The sequence below is a fragment of the Schistosoma haematobium genome, chromosome 6 (genome assembly GCF_000699445.3).
Source record: "Schistosoma haematobium chromosome 6, whole genome shotgun sequence".
In the NCBI taxonomy this organism is placed as follows: Eukaryota; Metazoa; Platyhelminthes; class Trematoda; order Strigeidida; family Schistosomatidae; genus Schistosoma; species Schistosoma haematobium.
In genome coordinates this window covers 7921130-7938116 of record NC_067201.1, presented here as the reverse complement: position 1 = coordinate 7938116, position 16987 = coordinate 7921130, and the positions used below count along the sequence as shown (strand labels likewise).

General features: G+C 32.3%; 1 protein-coding gene across 1 annotated transcript in view; it reads right to left on the bottom strand.

Annotated features, from left to right (window-relative positions):
- Positions 1 to 16987, bottom strand: part of MS3_00008439 (uncharacterized protein) — a gene marked incomplete at both ends in the record, with an annotated part of 62724 nt that overhangs the window by 23104 nt on the left and 22633 nt on the right. Inside the window, one exon of the mRNA XM_012937058.3 lies at positions 16272 to 16387. Within this exon, the coding sequence (XP_012792512.1) occupies positions 16272 to 16387 (116 nt within the window). The remainder of the gene's footprint in view (positions 1 to 16271; positions 16388 to 16987) is intronic.

Sequence of the window (16987 nt, the reverse complement as noted above, 5' to 3'; positions counted from 1 at the left end):
CACATAACCTAGTCAGGTGCATTTCTGAAAAGCGTACAACATTTCGTTGTACAATTTACAAAAGGTATAATCATAAATATTGTGATTGCTGGCAATATGTAGCAAAAAGAATGTACATTATTTCAATGTCGATTGACTGGACTGCTAACTTCTAACTGGCGATCACTCAATATTTATCGTTAGGATCGACCAAGAAGTAAGAAACGGAAACTTGTCGAAGTACATTATGCTGAGAATTCTATATCATACTAAAAATATAATAATGAATAGAGCTAATAATAATAAATGCATTTTATTGGCTACCAAATGAATCAATTTCCTGAGGATTAACCACTAGACCACTGAACAGACATCCAATGGTGTTAATGTCTAACTTCAACTAATCCACGAAATTGAACAACACATACACCATTGTCTTCACTAGGTTGCTACTTCACAACAGACCCGGTTGAACTCCAGTGGTCACAGCTTCTCACTAAAACCACAGGAAATACCTCTTGGACACCGTCACTAGCGAGCATATGATGATTATAATCAGTTAGAGGCTTTGTGGATATTATAGTAATTTAATAGTTATCTTCATAGATATATGATAGTTTTTTTAAAAGATATTATTTTGCTAAGTTAATGTTAAACTAATTTTTAACCAAAAGTGCATATTACCATAGAAGTTAATTAATACAGGAAGAGGAAGTGATCATTATTGATACAGGTATTTATATATATGTGTAAATCTATCTGATAACTGTTAGAACTTATCTACTAATACATTGGATATAAATGAAGAAATTACATAATTAATTAACACTTATTGATTGGTTATAATGTGAACGTCCTGAATAGTATGTTTGTGTTTCTATGTAATTGTGTGATACATATACACAACAATCCAAACTAATATAATAAACCTTAGTTGAAATCATGAGTCAATTGAAGCTAGACCACCGTGGAAAATCTGGAATTACTGGACGGTCGTTTCGTCCTAATCACTGCTCACTGGTGACTGACTTCAAGAGGCATTTCCTGGAGTTTTAGTGAAAATCCGTTACCAGTAGAGTTCAACCAGGTCTGTTGTGAGATATCAACTCACTGAAGACGATGGTGTACGGTGTCGTAACTTCGTGGATTGGTTAAAGTTAGATGCTGGCTGGCTCAGTGGTTTAGTTGGTTAAGCGTCTGAAGCGAGACTGATAGGTCCTGGGTTCGGATCTCGCGGGGGCGGGGGCGGGGTCGTGGATGCGCGCTGCCGAGGAGTCCCATACTAGGACGAGACGGCCGCCCAGTGATTCCAGGTTTTCCATGTTGGTCTAGCCTCAACTGACTCATTTCAACTAGTGAAATTTCTAAAATCTCCACAAACTCCTTCTGATAATATAATAAACCTTACCTTATTATTCAATGGATAACAAATATAATAAAAAGAATAGTTTGTAATATAAAAACGTTACTGTACTAAAAAGAAACAAAACTCAATTAACTTTATACGACAAATCTGATCAGATTTTTTATTCGTATCAATTCATAATGTATAGAATAGATTCTATTTGAAAACTGACGTTTATATTGATTAATAGTTCTGATGAAATCAGTTTATAGTTTTATAGATTGTCAGTGTTTACTGATTTCAAAATCTGTTTAATCATCAGGTCATTAGAGATATACTTCAAGATGTTACTGTAGATTTATTGTGAAGTTGTAACTGATGCAGTTTGAAGATATTGGGAATGAAACAGTTATCATATGGTCATCGAGCTATATCACGTAATGATTGATGACGAAATTATATTGTTAGACGTCAATAATAATAGCTTTGTTTGTCAGAGAGTTGATAACTAGGCCATGAGGTCCTAAATTGAATCTCTGGTGGGACAGTAGGTATATACCATAGGGGAGTTCTATGCTAAGACGACATAGTTCTTGAGTGTCTACCACAACTGAGGTCAGTATGTGATGAATACTAGCTATAAATCAAACTAATCTCTATGACACCCCTCCAAATAATAAATCGTTGAAAGTGGTCACCTAAGATAGTTTTTTATGATTCATTCCAGTCGGTATTCGTTAACATGATGACAATGAAATTTGTTGGCTAAATTTCATTCTATATTACAGAGATGTATCAGTGAACTCTAAGCATCGAGATGTTTAATTCATTAGAGCAGTGATTGTGTTGACAGTCAATTTATTTAGATCTAATCATGATTACTTAGGGTTTAATAACATAATACTGACTGTGTTTACAATTTTCCCTTGATATCAAATGACTACACATTGAAATATCTATGCCCTAAACATGGTAATTTATACAAATTTCATAGTATTAACACATTGTGCAAAAAATGCACAATGTCTATATCTTACTTTAACTGATCATCTACCGGAAACGCTCATAAATTTATATCGCATAAACCCGAAGGAATAGTATCTAATATCTATCTATCTATCTATCTATCTATCTATCTATCTATCTATCTATCTATCTATCTATCTATCTATCTATCTATCTATCTATCTATCTATCTATCTATCTATCTATCTATCTATCTATCTATCTATCTATCTATCTATCTATCTATCTATCTATCTATCTATCTATCTATCTATCTATCTATCTATCTATCTATCGGATTGTTACCGAAATAGATATCCGTGGAATGACTATGATATTCCATAGATTGCTTCGTATATTATGAATACTTTCTTTAACACGTACATATGTCATCAAGAATATAGTTGAAAATCAGTTACGTTTAACATGAAAATGTGACTGATTTAATCAACGTAAACTGATTCACTAATCACTGTGATGATTATGAATTGATTAGGCGTGAAAATATGAGCTATTTGAATATGATATAAAATTTCTGAGATACCAAATTTATAACCCTTATAGGTTTGAAAGTCCATACACTATAGGATTTACCAATTTACAGATAACAGTTATCAATTCTTCCTATTTTGCAATGGTTGATATTAGATTGATGTACATTTCAAAGGCAAAACATTATCCATTCGTCTACTTTATTTGTTTATATTTGAAACGGCTTTATAATCTCATAATCCATTTTCTAGTGGGAAGCCGTTACTAATGGAGTTCAACCAGGTCTGTTGTGAAATATCAGCTCACTGAAGACAGTGGTGTACGGTGGCGCAACTTCGTGGATTGGTTGAAGTTAGACATTAACACCATTGGATGCTGGCACAGTGGTCTAGTTGGTTAGGCGCCTGGCGTGAGACTGATGGGTCCTGGGTTCGAACCGATTATACTAACCGAAACTTTTTAATTACGATAGTGTTTAAACCCATAACTATTTATTACATAAACGTGATCAGAATCTTTATTACATAATCAAAGAAACATGATTTTCATTTAATATCTTGTTACGAAACACAAAATATACATTAGGTTGTTGGTGAGACTATAATTTATGGACGAACCAATCAGATATAAGATAACAGGTGTCGGACTTTGGCGCGAAATTTACTCAACCATTTGGCTAAATGAAGTTCGTAATAAAAACCCTAAATGTAATGCCTAACCTTAACCATCAACTGTAAATCATAATTCAAATTCATCACATTAATTTATAACCGTCATTTAGTCCTAATTATTAGGTGGAAACTCTCAAGGTCAGTCTAGCGTCGCTCAAAGCTCGTCCATAAACTATAGTCTTACCATCTATATATATTGTACAACATGATATTCTGTTTCCACAATTCCCATCTGATTTCTTCGTTTCGTTTTTTTGGTTGTTTGTTTGGAAATCAGTTTACATGTTTATATCATTACAGAAAATACAACGATCAAATTGTAATAAACATAAAATTGAAACAATAAAAACAGGAAGGAACATAATTTGGACTAGTTAAATATGGGGAATTCATCTATCTATATGTTTATCATTTGAGAGGAAAAGTAATGGAAATAATGAAAACCTTTTTTGTGACGATATTATTATTATTTATAATAACTTGTAACGGAAATACTATGTTGAAAGTACTGCCACAATTGAAAAAGGAATATAGTTTCTGAGACTATGTACATCTTTGAGATAAATTTCTTAATCAGAGGAGTTCTGTTTAGTAATAAGCTTTTCTGGGTAAGTGTTTACGATAAACTTCTGCTTTGGGTCACTTTATTGTCCAATCATCAGTTTTTTTTTTAAATTTTATTTCATAGACCATGTTATATTGGCCGTACAAACTATTCACATGGTAAACGAATATTCAAACATTAACCTAAAGAGGAATCGAATTCAATCAACTGCTTAATCTTTGAACACATAGTCAATTCCGATCATTTGTAAATACGAGGATTTCTGTTTTTAGTTTGGAAAACTGACTCAAAAAGAAGGTTTGCATTAGGAATTTGTTCACAGATGAAGCTATGGGAATTCACTATTTTGTATCTGATCTCTATGTTTAAAACAGTTATGCTCTATTGCTTATTCTTCCAAGATCAAAGCATTCTTTCTAATTTTACCAATTATAAGTGTGGATTATTACTCCATACTACACCTTTAATTAAATGATGTTATACCACTTCATGTTTCTAGACTTTTACACTCGATACTTAAATAAAGTTGACTATATTTGATAATTTTGTAACACTCCTCTATCGTACTATAATCTACAATGCATAAAACATTTGGTGAGATTATAATTTATGAACGATCTTTAATAAGGGTTATAAAGCAGTGTGATGAATTAGGATTAGGATTTACAGTTGATGGTTAGGGTTAGGAATTAGATTTAGAGTTTTCATTACAAACTGGCATAAACAAAAATGTCAAAAATTTATTTAGCCAAACAGGTCAATGATCGTTTTATCCTGTACTGTAGTTTGGAAGATGTAAAAACTTTTACATTGATGAAGGCGCGGATCGGTAAAGCAAGAGCAGCATATTTATAACTAAAGAACATATGGAACTCAAAACAACTGTCAACCAACACCAAAGTCAGAACTTTCAATACAAATGTCAAGACAGTTCTACTGTTTGTGGAGGAAATTCGGAGAACTACGAAAGCCATCATCCAGAAGATACAAGTGTTTATTAACAGTTTTCTACGCAAAATACTTCGGATCCGTTGACCAGACACTATCAGCAACAACCTATTATGGGAAAGAACAAACCATATACCAGTGGAGGAACAAATCAGGAAGAAGCACTGGAGGTAGATAGGACACATATTGAGGAAAGCACTCAACTGTGTCACAAGGCAAGCTCTTACTTCGAATCCTCAAGGATAAAGAAGAAGAGGAAGAACGAAGAATGCATTACATCAAGAAGTGTAGAAAGACATAAGAAGAATGAACAACAATTGGATAGAACTAGTAAGGATTTTTCAGGACATAGTGGGTTGGAGAATGGTGGTTGGAGGCCTTTGCTCCATTGGGAGTAACAGGCGTAAGTAATTAAGTAAACTGTAGCTTGGTGAACAAAGCTCCTTGTCTGAAATTTAGTAAACATCGGTATTTAGTTTTGTTATAATATGTCCTTGAAAATTACTGCTTACTGCCTCATTTGGGGGATCCTGTTTATAACTCCGTGGTTCTAATAACCCACTTCTTTTTTAAGTTTATATTAAAAATGTTTTTTAAAGTGACAATGGAAAACGTTTTGACTAAACTATCTAAGTCAGAAAGAACGTAACACTGACAAAATCCAGCTACTCCAGTACAAATATTCCCATTAGATCAACGATTATTTAATCCGAGGAATTGATTTAAACACAAGAAGCATAAAGTATTTATATGCCCAACAATTGTTTTTAAAGGTTTGGAAAATATGCTAAACTGACTAATCATATTAGAAGACAGCATAAATGTATTTGATTCTAGAATGCATTCAAAACATTTCCAAGTAGTGTTTCGACTAATTGTAAGTAAATTAAGCAAACTTTTTCTCAACCAAAGATTTTGTAATTACCATAAACGAAAGAGTTAAATTATAATTAACGTCGTCAGTTTTTTCAGGTAATCCATAAACTATGTCTTCCAAGGATGAGCGGTAAGCGATTAGGAGTTCTATACTTGAACATCTAATCGACTGTAATTATTCTACAGTTCCAAAGTTTGATTTTAAGGTTGTATATATGATTCGTTCAAATCTACCTAGATTTCTTCGTATCTAACTCCTAAAAGTAGCCGAAGCTCTTACCATCCATGAGCTTACACCAGAACTATGTGTACAAAAGAAGTACGTCTTATCGTTATCGTTACATTGGCCTTAATTATTATTATTATCACTTCATTCCCCCTTTACTTATGTCTTATATTCTCACAATACTAGACTACGTAATGCAGATAATAACAATAAATTTAGTGAATGTAATAAGATGATTAAAATGATTAAGACATTTTGGTTGCGATAATTAAAGGTCATAGAGGTGTATGAATAAATAAGGTGATATAATGAACATTTTTATTTATAAATGTAGTAGTCTAGTATTGTGATCTTTCTATTACGTCATCTCGGTTAATCGTGTTCACATTGACTCACGGAATTAGTACTTTAACAACAACAAAATTTCATATATATAAACAACTATACAGCTTGATAATAAATTCATTATCAGAATGGGTGTTGTGGAGATTTTTAGAAATTTCACAAGTTGAAATCATGATTCAATTGAAGCTAGACCACCATGGAAAACCTGGAAGCACTGAACGGCCGTTTCGTCCTAGCATGGGACTCCTCAGCAGTGCGCATCCACGATCCCGCACCCCGCGGGATTCGAACCCAGGACTTACTGATTTTGCATGATCGTGGATGCGCACTGCTGAGTCCCATACTAGGACGAAACGGCCGTTCAGTGCTTCCAGGTTTTCCATGGTGGTCTACCTTCAATTGACTCATGATTTCAACCTGTGAAATAAATTCATTGTAAAGAGATCCTTTCGCTGAACTTCGTATTTTTAATTTTTAATGTATAAATGGGAATTTTCTATAAATTGATATACAATTTCTCTGATCATAATAAAGTTCCTGGTAGATTATTTGATATATTATACTGAGAAGTGGTTACTAGGATGAAACATCTCATCTATAATCACTTGTTTCTAACTGATTTTTTTGAAAATAAAAATCAATCAGTGAGATGTAATTAAATGTTATGTAAAATCAATTGGCAATAGAATTCTTAGATTTGTTTCAGATATTTAGTTAAATAACTCAAGATAACTAATAGTGTATGTTATATACATTTATCTTGATATTCGGGTGTTTCCTTCTATTCTTTATTGTTTCTGATAAATGTTTATGAAAAAAATAATACATCACTAAGTACATAAACAAATGGATTTATATCAGTTAGAATAGAAAAGATCTACAATTATATGTACACGGATTTATAGTGTGTGTGAACATGTATAGGTTAACAGTTACTTAAGCGCATCATGATAAGGTCATTGTATATTTATACAAAGACAACATTTAATGAAATAAAAAAAGTGCAATCTACATACAAACACTAAATATTATACAATTTAGACTATAAGATGACTGATGCTTGTAATGCAATAGATAACTATTTCACAGTAAATAGCAGATGCAAATAATATGAAAATGTTTGTCAGTCATTATAAACGATTGTGTAGTACCCAAAAGAAATAGTCTCAATCAATGTAATACGTTATTTATCTTTTTAAGCAGTAAGAAAAACTATGTCAAGGTCAATCACGCCTTACTCTTATGTTTCAATAATAATCTATTCAATGAATATCAATTATATCATTCGTGTTACATTATTCTGTATATATTGAAATCATTTAATCAGTATTCACTGATCATTTGTAATACTACATTAGTGATTTCAATAAATATACACTGATAAATGCATAAGTACAAATATTCATTTAAAATAACTAAACAGTTTAATGTTATATGAGCAGATGGATAGTGGCTAGCAATGGAATTCAGGACGCGCATTTCGTCCTATTTGGGACTCGTCAGCTGGATGTACTTATATCTCAGAGTTGATGTTCACTCTGCGACTCGAACTCAGTACCATTCGCTTCAAACGTCAGGACTCAGTAACTAATTGGATAACGCAATGGCATTTGGAGTGGACAGTACTGATTTTGAGTTCCAGAGTGAACATCAACTCTGAGATGAAGGTACAGCCAGCTGACGAGTCCCGAATTGGACGAAATGCGCATCCTGAATTCTACTGCTAGCCACTATCCATCTTTGCCTATAATTCTTGTGAACTAAGGCAATATCGAGGCAATACGCACAGTATGCACATATGCCAATAAGAGACTGATCATTTGCAGTCTTAAACATCAATGGGAAGATTTGAACAAACAATATCATTTGAGTTTAATGATAGATTATAAAAAAGCGAATTGTAACTTTCCTATTCTATTATTTTATTGAATTGACCTTTTATCTATTATTTGCCATCAGTTGTCTTTTTTAATAGTTGAATTCACGAGTCACTTGAAGCTAGACCACCACTGAAAACTTGGAACGGCCGTTTCGTCCCAGTATGAAACTCCTCATCAGCACGCATCGACGATCCCATATGCGGAACTCGAACCCAAGATCTCCGGTCTCTTATGCTAACGCTTAACCTCTAGACAATTCATAGTTTTACCAAGATTTTTGGTAAGGTCATTCAACGTTGTATTAGTAGAATAAATTTAAATCAATAAGAAATTAACTCCCTTTCAAATAACCAGTATATGATGATAATGCGAAACAGTGAAATATGATTGTCATATTAATGTCATTGTCTGTGATTATAATAATGATTTAAATCCTATCAAGAAAACTAAGATTACGGATAATTACTTTTTACAAGTGTTGACTAGTAATTTCCCTAGTTAAGATGATTTCTATAAACGGTTTCTACCTACGAAACACCAAATAAATTTATTAGAATGGAACAAGTAGTAGAAACGTTGGAATTTTTGGAGTTTTTCTTCGCATCAATTGATTTTTATTGGTTTTCTAATCTCGTTGACGTTATGGACTGCAATTCATTAGTCTTTTTTGGCATATATGCAATCTAAGCAAATCGCCTCAATAATCCCTTAGTGACCACTTAAAAATTGGGCTGAAGATATGTACACCTGACGAGTCCCAGGTAGGACGAAACGCGCACCCTGGATTTCCTTGCTCGTCACTGTCCAACTCTGCTTATATTTATATGATTAGGGTTATTAGTAATTTTATTGTGTAAGTAGCAGTTAACTATATAATTGTATTTCGTTATTCTTTTTAATGAGGAATCCTGGTTGCCGTATTAGCTATTTTGATGTGTTTTGTCACTCTATAATTATTGCTAGTAAATTCTAGACTGTTTGTTTCGCTCTCCCACTTATTGCATGATAGTGTCTTTAAAGTATAATCTTTTATTCAGCATACTGTGCTGTCTGATAATTCATTTAAATAAGCTGGCTGTTTGAATGAGATGATGAACTGAATGACTGGAATATAGTAATGGTAGAAGCTCGTCTGTGGACTACTTTTCGACCTCAAGACTGAGAATAGAGTAAAGCTTACAGATGGGAGACCGATAGAGGAGAGGCATATGTCATCTTATGGCCGTTTATGGAAGATATATTATATAATCGCTCGAGAATAAGGAAGCTAGACTATAGTCGGAATAGCAGATGCGGTATAGAAATGTTATAATTAAAATTTTGATTCGTGAATTTACCACGTCATAACGATTAGCGTCACTATGTTGTATCAGTCAAACCAGTGACTAAATTGGCAAGTTGACTAAAAAAATATTATTATCAATCATGACAAAAGTTGTTAGTACTCAATGATCGATTTATGTCAGCAACATACCCACAGAGGTGATTTACTGCTCACTATAACTATACAGTGTTCTGTAACTCGGTGTATAAATGTATGTTATCGATAATGATGCATGGTTTATGCAGTTAGCGATATAATTGACAAGTATGTGTTTCATGTTTTCATAATGGATGAAGCGCGTGATCTACATGCTTCATCATGTGTAATAGATTGTTTTCAGCTATGCAACCATTGTAAATTGAGAAATATTGAAAAGTAATAGTCATTCGCTCACTGGTAACTAATTTCTAAAGGCAATCTTCCGAGTTCTAGTGACTAAGGGAGTCCACCAATATCAGGTCTGAGGTAATTACCTATCAACAAACACGAAGATGGTTGACCAATAACACGAATTAATTTAAGTTAGAAGTGTAAACAAATTATTTCCACCTTATTAATATGAAGGTTATACACTATACCTGAGACCTAAAGATCTGAGGTTTGATTTTTAGTGAGCACTATACCTGAACAAAAAAACAAGAGTTCAACGTGCCCTGGTTTTCAAAAACGAAGGAATGTTCTGGTCATGAAAGAAAACATCTATTTCAGTATTGAATGTTCTACAAATCAAATGATAAAGAATGTTACACTTTTACATTTATAATATCAGGATAATTCATTGTCTATCCTTTCTTTTTTTAAAAAGAAATTATGTACAAATACTGTTGTCCTCAGAGCATATCATGTTTAATTTACGTTTTATTGAAATCTTCCAAAACGCATACTTCAGACGACCCATATATATATCAAAGTTACAGTTTAAATTATACGGATTGATACTCAATCAATAAGACAGTAAACATAAAAGCAATAATCATTTGCCGATGTGATAATCAGTCAGTTAGTTATCCAGCTACAACATCGAGCCAGGCACATATATACATCGGTCCAAGTTGCCATACCTCATTAACAAAACAAGATGAATACCGGATTCATAAAAGTAGTTAATTAAGAGGTGGTAATATATAAAAGAAAGATTGCATATAAGGATATAGTAAGGTATTTCTATATACTAATATACACTAAACTTATTCCATAAAATCATTCACATCTCAAAAATACCTCACACTACTGATTAAATCAATATAATGTGAACCTAACACTTTAGTGTTTGGAAATATAACACATTCACAAAAATAAGATGATACGAAAAAAATCACTTCGTTATGAAAATTAAAACAAAGAGAATAAGAGGATAAATAGAGATATATTTGACCTGGATCCTTCAACAATTAATTGAATAGTTTTCGAATTCAATTATGATGCTTCAATGACCGATCAATCGATCTATCTATCTATCTATCTATCTATCTATCTATCTATCTATCTATTTAACTATCTATTCATATATACATATCGCTGATAAATGTATACAAAATTTAAATGTTCCGCATTCTATATATCTGTCAGATGATTATTTTACAATTATACAAATATCATAATTAATTACTAATAGATTAACCTGATTTAATATTTGGTGGCATTTAAATTAATTGTGATTGTTTTACTGGTGAAAATCAGTGAATACAAAAACACTAATGGAATAATGTAAAGAGAAAAGTTGTTGAAAGCGGTAGAAAGTAGGCAGAAATATCCTGTCATATTATGATGTATATCAACGTATTACAATTAAAAATCAACAACATACTGAACTCGAAAACATCAAATTTCTCTTCTTTTATGTTCCGATTTCAATGCTTCATCTGAAAAGTAGTCAATAGTTTTGTCCATTTTGGTCAGTGGTGTCACGTATTGTCACAATTGTCTATTACACCTCAATCTACATTAGTTCTACAACTGATATCAGACAATGCTGAATACTCTCTCTTTTAATTGAACACATCTCCACAAATCGTGTATGTGAACAACTACAATGCTAACAATTCATTTCACACTCATTTCATTATCAATGAAACCAACCAAACACTAAATCATTAGAGAATAAACAGTCATCACCTAATTCAAATAAATCATTTCGAAGTAATGAATTGGAAATAGTTCATTGGAAATTACTGTCTTATTTAGCCTATTGTAAACATCCTAAACTTTCCATTTTCTATTGTATTTCATTTCATTTGAATAAATTTAATAATCATTCAAATAAGCGTTATTTATGTCACATATAAATGGGTTGTAATACTAGTAGTAATAGTATTATTATTATTATTGTTATTAATAGTGGTAGTAGTAACAGTCAAAGTAAATTTTATTGCTGTGGTAATTGTTTTACAATAAAGGTTAATTATTTTGTAAAGACCATAGGACAGATTAAATGAAATAAATATGATATCTCACTAATTTGAAAAGGTACAATTAAGACATTATTCAGTGACCGATTAGTTAGATGGTTGGAGGTAACTGATAGGTAAACTTAACTAATCAATTTTTCGTGCTATTTATTATGAATCAGAAAAGCATACCTTCCATACTTCAGTAACTGATGCTTCTTGTGTGATTCGATCCCATATGCGGCGGCCTGCTTGAATATCTGGGCTACCTGTTCCTCCGATCTAGATATTTCATCAAGTTATCTGTTTTGTCGTTTGTTTTAGCACATCACTATGTCTATTGTGCGCGCAACCTATTCAGGCGCGTTTATGAAAAGTTTACAAGCTTTCGCTATACGGGATACAAAAAGGTACAATCAGCGACATCATGGTGGCTGGCAATATGCATTGAAACGAATGAACAGTAATCAAATGTGGATTACCGAACTTCTAACATCTAACTGGTCATCATTCAAAATTTATCGTCACAATCGATCAAGGTATAAGAAAAGGAAACTTGTTGAAATACTTTATGCTGAGAATTCTATGTTGTACCAAAAATATAATGTTGAATAAAGCTTCTATTAATAATAATAATAATAATAATAACTTGCTTTGAAGTTTTAGACGTCAGTTCTAACTTATTTGTTCACGATTCATCTCGTACGGTATTGGGATATTTACAGTGAACAAATAAGTGAGTAATCCCTAATGTTATACTTTTCCAATCCTTTAGTATTGATTAAATTCCATCGATTAAGTGGCTATGTACTGGCCTCTAGTTTAAGTGGCTCAATTTCGAGTGTACAATCTTTAGATGTTCTGTGATTAGAATCAGTAGACTCAGCAAAACCAATAGCCACTACACTAATTCTTGACCTGTAGAATTTGATCAATACTAGAGAATTTACTAAACATTACGCAGTCCACTACTAAATGATTGATTCATTATACACATTTAGATAATATTCATTTCATATCAACTATTTATCTTAATTTATTAAGTACTCAAATCAATATTGAATCTTAATGTTTCCCAGTTTTTCTTAGTAATGTTGACTACTATTTGAATTTAAGATAAAGATCTTAGTAAACACTTAGAAAAAAACAGTTACATTTATCAAATTCATCTTGAACTCCTGACTTCATTTCAATGATCAATTCATCGTTGGCTCCGGTAATTTAAGTTTATGTGAATAGAAGATAATATAAACAATAATATTGAAGAATGATTTATGAAAAAACAAACACATCATAAATCAGAAGGGGTTTGGTAGAGATTGTAGTAATTTCAATAGTTGAGATCATGAGTCAATTGAAACAATACCATCATGGAAAACCTAGAAACACTGGATAACCATTTCGTCCTATTGTGGGATTCATCAGCAGTCCACATCCAATATTCCATACACGGAACTCGAACCTAGGATATTCGGTTTCTCGTGTGAACGCTTATTATCTAGACCAGTGATTTGGCGTCCAACAATGTTGTTGTCTAACTCCGACGAATCCACCAAATTGAGTGATACATCCACCATTGTCTTCAATAAGTTACTATCTCACAACCGACACGGTTGAACTCCACTGGTCAGTGCTTCTCACTATAGTGAGAAAATACTTCTCGGAGACTGTCAATGTAAACATATGTCGATTGTTATCAGAAGACGTTTTTGTGGAAATTATAGTAATTTAAATGTTGAGTTCATGAGTCGATTGAAGCTGAACCGCCATAGAAAATCTGGAAGCACTGGATAGCCGTTTCATTCTACCATGGGATTACTAAGTATTAGGCATCCAGTTCTTAAATTTTTTTAACAATACGCCTATATTAATCTCAATTTGTAAGACTGATCGATAAGATAAGGAAGGAACAGTAGTGATATGTCAATTTTTTTTAAAAATTGACATTGAATTCAGCAAATACTCTTATAGGTTAAATGTATTTTGATTAGATCCCAGCTTATTATTAACTTTTATGAGGTATTTGTAAACATCTAAACTTTACTCATTCAGCTTCATTAAAAAAAGTTTATTGAAACTGATGAATTATATATCATAGATTCTATCAAGTTGTTTGATTTGTGGCTAAATATAAATTTTTTTTTATTCCCAAGCAAAATTTAATTAAGTCATTGCCGAATCATTACAAATTAAGTTAAAAATTCATACCTAATGCACATATGTATGGTTATTTGGACTTAGTAGTTGAATAGATAATGCATTGAATATGATGTTTGTATTCTGGAGTAAATATCAATTCTGAGGTGCACGTACACCTGATTAACAAACCTATAAATAGTACGAAACCTGAGCTGTAGATTTCACTCTTAGTCACATGCTGTATATACTAAATCACTATAAAATCAGTTTAACTTAACGCCTATTACTCCTCATAAAGGAGTATAGGCCGCTCATCAGCATTCTTCATCCAGATATGTTGCATTGTGATTTGTCACAATATTCCGTGATCAAGCATAGGTCCTTACATATAAAACTTTGTCACATATACTTTCTATAGGATTGAAACTCCCCACTGTCATTCATATATTTTTCTATTTATGTTACTAAAGTACAACTTTACATTCAAATATATCACTGTATATAACAACTTGATATTCATAATAATATTATTTGATAAATCAACAAAATAAAAACTGACATTAATATATAATAGGAATAATTCATAAAGAAACATAAAGGGAATAAGTCAATTTATATTTTGTTCTGAGAATATAACCCCTAAAGATAAAATCTATTATGATTAACGTTTAAAGTACACTTAAGAATCAGAAATAATCTACAGTAAACAAATGAAATTGAATAATTTAAAAAAACGCGGTTAGTTATTGTATAGAAAAAAAAACAAATAGCGAACAACATTGAGAATATTACACAAGTTAATCGTTATCTTGGCAAATTTATGAGTATACTAACTTTATCTACAATAATATATTAAATTCACTTGATGTTGTTTTACCCCTTCTATCTTCCCATCGTTATTTAGGACTGATATTGATCAGTCTCATGCTGACATATGTGCATCCTTTGCGGGTTGCCTCGATATTGTCTTAAGTCACAAGCTTTTTTTTCAAGTCTCGGGGTGAACATCAACTCTGGGATGCAGGTACATCCAGGTGAAGAGTCTCAAAAAGGGCGAAACGCGCGTTATAGATTCCACTGCTAGTCAATATCCATCTTTGTTTAATAATATATTAGTATCAGAAGGGGATTTGTGGAGATTGTAGTAATTTCAGTAGAGCTCATCAGTTAATTAGTTGTGAGATAGCAATTTATTGAAGATAATGGTGGATGTATCACTCAATTTGGTGGATTCGTCGGAGTTAGACAACAACATTGTTGGATGCCAAATCACTGGTCTAGATAATAAGCGTTCACACGAGAAACCGAATATCCTAGGTTCGAGTTCCGTGTATGGAATATTGGATGTGGACTGCTGATGAATCCCACAATAGGACGAAATGGTTATCCAGTGTTTCTAGGTTTTCCATGATGGTATTGTTTCAATTGACTCATGATCTCAACTATTGAAATTACTACAATCTCTACCAAACCCCTTCTGATTTATGATGTGTTTGTTTTTTCATAAATCATTCTTCAATATTATTGTTTATATTATCTTCTATTCACATAAACTTAAATTACCGGAGCCAACGATGAATTGATCATTGAAATGAAGTCAGGAGTTCAAGATGAATTTGATAAATGTAACTGTTTTTTTCTAAGTGTTTACTAAGATCTTTATCTTAAATTCAAATAATAGTACATGATCGTGTAGATTATTGAACTTCATTGATATCAAGAACCGGTCAAAATTAGAAAACCATACTGACGATCTTTACAACCCTATACTGATATGTATCATGTGTTCATAAGTGACTATCTTCAAGAGGAAATCTCCAGGGTTCTAGTGAATTGATGCTAGATGGAAGGTTATATGTTCTATTTCTGATTGTAAGATGGTGAATATTGAAAATTCTCATACGAACAAAGCTATCCTTTCCTTTCAGGCTTGTAATGGTAGTCTGACTAAGATCTATCTATGGTGTACATTATAAAAAATGGATATTACCAAAATTTGAACCAATCAATTTAATTTTTGAAAAAAAAATAAAAACATCCCTTCTTTCCCCCCCCCCCGAGAAAAAAACAAGTAGAATGAGTAACTTACAGCTTCAATGACACAAGGTGTAGTTGGTTCACATTTGTCTTGGATAAATTGTTGTAAAATTACATCATCTTTGAAACTGGCACGTTTTGTATAAATATTATATGTTCCAAGTGTAGCTAAATTTATGGGTAATTATTCAACAACAACAAACAAAAAGAATATAAGTCAGTGTTATTATTGCAAATAGTATTTATAAATGTTAATAGTATTTGTAAGCTATGATGGATAGTGGCTAGCAGTGGAATCCAGACAATACCAAGTGAATGTTAATAGTAATGTTGATAATTTCCTAACCAATACACCATTCATACATTACAATTTGTAAATAATAAACTAACATAAACAGATTATCACTATAAAGGATTTGTAGAGATTGTTTAATTACATACTTGTCAGAAAGGGCATCGGTCTCGTGACTTCCAAAGAAATTCGGCTTTCATCATGAGACGTCATAGTTTTTCTAAATGAAGACCTTCTGACTCCCAGGGCAAAGTTTAAAAGGTTTGAATAATTTTTTCTGGTTAGCGTTTTTTAGCGAGTTAGTTTTCTACGAGATGGGGTCGCTAACCCCATGCCCAACCCTCCTCCTTTATCCGGGCTTGGGACTGGCAGTAGCCCCCAGAGGGACTCTAGACGGAGTTGTTGAATTACATAATTTACATAAATAACTAATGTTATTTAGATAACCATTGAAAACTGAGAATTTGTGAATATCT